This window comes from Microtus ochrogaster, unplaced genomic scaffold (assembly GCF_000317375.1).
Source record: "Microtus ochrogaster isolate Prairie Vole_2 unplaced genomic scaffold, MicOch1.0 UNK78, whole genome shotgun sequence".
NCBI lineage: Eukaryota > Metazoa > Chordata > Mammalia > Rodentia > Cricetidae > Microtus > Microtus ochrogaster.
The window spans coordinates 1,152,352-1,157,966 of NW_004949176.1; the positions used below are offsets into that span (position 1 = coordinate 1,152,352).

General features: G+C 41.1%; 1 protein-coding gene across 1 annotated transcript in view; it reads right to left on the bottom strand.

Annotated features, from left to right (window-relative positions):
- Adad1 (adenosine deaminase domain containing 1) overlaps nucleotides 1-5,615 on the bottom strand; it is a 41,421-nt gene that overhangs the window by 18,602 nt on the left and 17,204 nt on the right. The window contains exons 8-9 of the mRNA XM_005370391.2: nucleotides 1,719-1,889; nucleotides 323-552 (exon numbers count right to left, since the gene is read on the bottom strand). Of these exons, the coding sequence (XP_005370448.1) occupies nucleotides 323-552; nucleotides 1,719-1,889 (401 nt within the window). The remainder of the gene's footprint in view (nucleotides 1-322; nucleotides 553-1,718; nucleotides 1,890-5,615) is intronic.

The following is a 5,615-nucleotide window of genomic DNA, read 5'->3' on the forward strand; positions in this document are numbered from 1 at the left end:
GGACCTAAGACTTACCACAGGGCAGGGCACCCTGACTGCTCTTTGGACTGGAGAGGGAGGGGGAGAGGAGTGCGGGAAGGGGAAGAAGGGTGGGAGGAGGGGGAGGGAAATGGGAGGCTGGGAGGAGGCGGAAACTTGTTTTTTTCTTCCTTTTCTCATTTAAAAAAAAAGATTATAGAAGTCATATAGTAAGTGTAATTTCCAATCATTATAAAACAACAGCTCAACAAAGCAGATAATATGTCTGCTTTTACTTTACTTTCATGTATGCAAAAGCTGGCTATATATTGGTAAGTCATATCTAAACTGTGCTACAACTCACCGACAAGTATACTGCTGATATATACGGGCTGGATAAAGTGACTCAGCAACGCTCCCTGTACACCCAGCACCTCCCATCTTGTTAACTTGTCACTTGAGGACATACTGTTTACTCTATTAATTCCATCAGCAGAACAGTAAACAGTAAGATAAATTTTGCCTTCAACAGCCACATGGAGACTCAGTTCTTCATTGGCTTCAAACGCAGAAATAGAATGTGGATTAAGGCGTCTAGAGAGAAAGAAAGTTTTGTTTATTTATTTTTTTAAGAAATACAAATTTGTTAAAAGTAAAATGTGCATGTTCTCAAGATTTGTCTCTAACAGGTTTAATTTACCAGGACACACTTCATTCCAATAACATGAACAGAAGCAAACACAAAGAAAATAGGAATGGATTCATCATCTCCCCGCAAATAACAACGAACAACAAATTACCGACACACAGAGTCGCAGCACCATTTTCCTATTTTTAGCATTGTTTATGTCCTTTAACATAGGATGGTAAGGCCTAGTATGGTGGTGTATGCCTTTAACTCCAGCACATGGGTGGGAGAGGCAAGCAGATTTCCATGAGTTCAAAGCCAGTCTTGTCTACCCAACAACTTCAAGGCCAGCCAGGGGTATGTAGTGAGCTGCTGTATAAACCCTATGACTCCTGCAAAGAAGTTTAAGACCAGCTTTGCCTATATAATGAGGATATATTATTCAAGGATTGTCTGGAACACATGAAGCCCTATCTTTAAAAACCAGTAATAATAACAAAAAATACTTTGTTCTTGTAACTTTTGAGCTAGTTTCTTCTACATATAAAAAGATTTTGAACTACAAAATGATGAAATGGAAAAACTTTTATTCAAGATTCACCTATAATAAAATGTTAAAATATAAAGTCATTTTTTCTTGAATTGTATCTATCTATAGTTCTTATTTTCAAAGTGATTTATAGAATCTTTTATAAAAAAATATTGCCTGTCATTATTTCTAGATGGTCAGACTTGGGTATGTTTTTCTTTCTTCACTGTGCCTGTACTGTTCAGCATTCGCCTTACCTGATACTATATATTCATCACAGTAATGACATTTTGGCCACAGAGCATTTTTTAATCTCCTGTATGTGAATATGAGTACTGCACAGACCCACAGTCTCCTAAAGCTTGTGAAGTAGAGTGGAAGCAGTGGTGAAACAAGAGTGAGTACCTTTAGAACTGGCCTCGGTCAGAGTAAGTGGAGAGGGGGAGCTTTCTGGTACTCTGAAACCCACAAATAACTCAAGGCTACAATATGGATACAAATTTTTACCAATACGGACTGAGCTTACTCTGTTTGAGACAGGCATTCAGAACATATATACAGTTATCACCCTACTGTCTTAAAAACAACTTTCATAATACTTACAACTGTGACTTAATCTGGGCTGATCCTTTAGGCAGCTGGTTCATGTAGAGGTAAATGTTGATGTTCTGTTTCAGAGCAAGCAGATTAGAAGCTGGTTCTGTACAAAAGATTGACTTTTCCATCATAGCAGGATTTTTGCTATAGAAGAGTAGAAGCTGTCTATAAAAGTACCTAAAATAAATGTTGTGATTTGTTAAGTAATAAAATTTAATGCAGATATTATCTTAATGAGTATCATAACCAAATGTAACATGAACAATATCTCTGTATGTCAAAAGTTTTGATATTGACAAAAGTCTTATCATAACTTTAGCTTTATCTATTGAAAAATTAAGCACCTCAAGAAGTCCTCATCTTGGACTGCCCTGTAACTTATATTAAAGCGTCATTGCTCGATTACTATCCTACACTTTATATTTGTAAAGAACCCCTGACTCCAGGTTCCTCCTTTCTTCCTGAGATAGCTCTGAAAAACCAACTTGATGCTTTTTCCGTATCAAAACAAGTTACTCCTACTGTTTTATTACTACCACCATCACCAGTGGCTCAAGTTCCTTAGTGCTGAAGAAAAATCCAATAGCACAGATATAGCACAGGGAACATTACATTGTACTGGAAATAAAGTAGATAGCCTGAAAGATGGCAACTAATCTGTAAGGGACTGATATTATTTTACAAAAACATCATGACCTTAAGCTACACTCTATTCTCACTACCAGAAATACATAATAAAACACCAGTGTGTAACAATGTCAAGCACAGAAAACCACTACACTCTATTCTCACTACCAGAAATACATAATAAAACACCAGTGTGTAACAATGTCAAGCACAGAAAACCACTCCACATGTAAGAAGTAGCCTTAAGAAGGTCAGATAATTCCTTCAGTATCAAGGAAGGATGGACAACCGTGAGTTGCAGTTCCACAATAATGTGGCTAAAGGGCTAAAGGGCTTCCACAATAATGCTGTGTCTGTCTGTGTGTGTTTTATGTATATATATGTGTGCAAGACAGTACACATGCAAAGGCTAGAACAGAGCGATGGGTGTCTTCCTCAGCTGCTCTCCCTCTTATTTCCTTGAGAAAGACAGTTTGGCTTACAGTTTAGGCTAGGTTAGGTGGCAATTGATCTCTGAGACTCTCCACTCCCTAAAGCTGGGGTCACAGGAACATGCAGCGATGACCAGCTTTATATTTGAGTTCCAGAGATTTGCAAGCAGGTTGTCACGCTTGCAGAGCAAACATACTGATCCATCTATCTCCCCAGCACTTTTCTCTAACAAATTTTAAGATTATACAATTCTTTCTTTATCAGAGTTAGCTATTGCATTTTTTTTTCAGGTAAAACAGATCTACATTTGTTTTTGAATATTCCAGCAAAGAAAAAAGCAACCATGAGAATACAGAAATTAAACAAGAGTAGAAGAATACTAATAACTAAAAAGTTGGATGAGAACACTTACTTAGATTTGGATTAGATATTTGCTATAATGAAAGTTTGTAAGAAGTTTTGTTGGGGAATATTATTTTAAGGTGTGTTACTTTTATTTATGCTGCATTTATTTAACTCTGTGAAGCTGTGATTCTTTGTCTGTCTAAAACACCTGATGGTCTGAAAAATGGCCAATAGTGAGGCAGGAGCAAGGATAGGTGGGGCTGCAGGGCAGAGAGAATAAATAAAAGGAGAAACGAGGAAGGGAAGGAGGAACAAGGAAAGAACAAAGGGAGGAGGATGTCAGGGTCCAGCCACCCAGCCATCCAAGGACTAAGAATGAAAGTAAGATACAAAGAAGTAAGAAAAGGAAAAAGCCCAGAGGTAAAAGGTAGTAGGGTAATTTAAGAAAAGCTGGCAAGAAAAAAGATAAGGCTGGGCATTAATAAGTAAGAATAAGACTCCGTGTGTGATTTATTTGGGAGCTGGGTGGTGGGCCCCCAAAATGTCAAAAGAGGAAAGATCAAAAAAGTAAAACAATTGACAACAAAGTTTAATGGCTCAAGAGAATAAAAAATTGGTGTACATCATGGGATGTAACACTAAGTTCTCACTGTTAATGTTTTTATAAACATTAGCTTCTAAAGAGAACAAACATTCTTGGCCATTTTGAACCACATGCTACTACTTCTTGTGAAGAGCAGAATGATAAGTTTGGAAAAAAAAGGAGAGGGAAATCTGACTTCAGCCCCTTTCCTTCTCTTTTGATCTATCATTCTAAGGCAGTGGTTCTCAGCCGTTTAATATAGCTCTTCAAGGTTGTGGTAACCCCAACCATAAAATTATTTCATTGCTATTTCATAACTGTAATTTTGCTACTGTTATTAATTCTAACATATCTGATATGTAGGGTATCTGATATGTGACCCCATGACCCACATGTTTAGAACCATTTGTCTAGAGGATATATTGTTTATATTCTGCTAATCAGTAGACCATGCTTGGAATTTGTAACTGAAAACCTGTGCTCTTCTGCTGCCGCCTTTGGGTAATGTGTTAGTTTGAATGTAATTGGCTCCTATAATCTCAGAGGGAGTATCATTAGAAGGTGTGGCTTTGTTGGAGTATGAGCTTACTGGAAGAAGTGTGTCACTGTAGGGGAGGTGTTGAGGTTTCCTATACTCAGGATATCACCCAGTATCTCAGTCAACTTCCTGCTGCCTACAAGATGTAGGACTCTCAGGTCCGGCACATCTGTCTGCATGCCACCATGCTCCCTGTCAAGATGATAATGGACTGAACTTCTGAAACTGTAAGTGAGCCACTCCAATTAAATGTTTTCTTTATAAGAGTTGCTGTGGTCATGGTGTCTCTTCACAGCAATAGAAACCCTAAGACAGATATGTACATCTAATTTAGAAGTGAGGTAAGATTAAGTTTACTTTGTGCAAACCTAAGTTACACTTCCAGTTATCATTTAAAGACGGTATTTCTAACTTTAAAAAATCTTGTAGGGGAACCCGGACCTGCTGTATGCTAGGACCAGTGCTCAAGAACAGTTTTAAGCTCCTACTCTAAGGCTACCCACCCAGATCGGTGAGTGCCTGCCTACTGGGCAGGCCTCAGGGTCTCCTGTAAGGGAGCCCGGGCACCTTCAGCTCCTGCTCCAGGCTTCCTGTGCTCTTCTGGATACCGCCCCCCCCCCTTGCTCCGTTCATCCTTTTGTCACCGGATCATTGGGCTACCGGGTGGCCCTGTTTAGTTGCTGAGGAATCCCATCTGGACAGGTGAGTGTGTGCTATCCAGGGGAGGATTGTCCCGGAAGAGAGCACAAACCCCCCTCCAACAGCTCTTTCTGCAGAGCTGTCTTCCTTTTGCACGACCCAGCCCCCCAGCACCCCTCCCCAACCCAGACCTGCTGTATGCTAGGACCAGTGCTCAAGAACAGTTTTAAGCTCCTACTCTAAGGCTACCCAACCAGAGCCGTGAGTGCCTGCCTACCGGGCAGGCCTCAGGGTCCCCTGTAAGGGAGCCCGGGCACCTTCAGCTCCTGCTCCAGGCTTCCTGTGCTCTTCTGGATATCGCCCCCCCCTTGCTCCGTTCATCCTTTTGTCACCGGATCATTGGGCTCTGTTTAGTTGCTGAGGAATCCCATCTAGACGGGTGAGTGTGTGCTATCCAGGGGCGGATTGTCCCGGAAGAGAGCACAAACCCCCCTCCCCCAGCTCCTTCTGCAGGGCTCTCTTTCTTACACACGACCCCCCCCCTCCCGCAAGTCTTCGTTTTCTGCAAGGTCCTTTGCTCAGGAACAGTTTTCTGCTCCTACACTAAGGTTACCCACCCAGAGTGGTGAGAGCCTACCTACGGGGCAGGCCTCTAGGACCTCCGGTAAGGGAGCACATGCACATTCAGCCTGTGTGGCAGGGTGTCCTGTGTTCTACTCGTCCCCACCCTGCCCCCCAA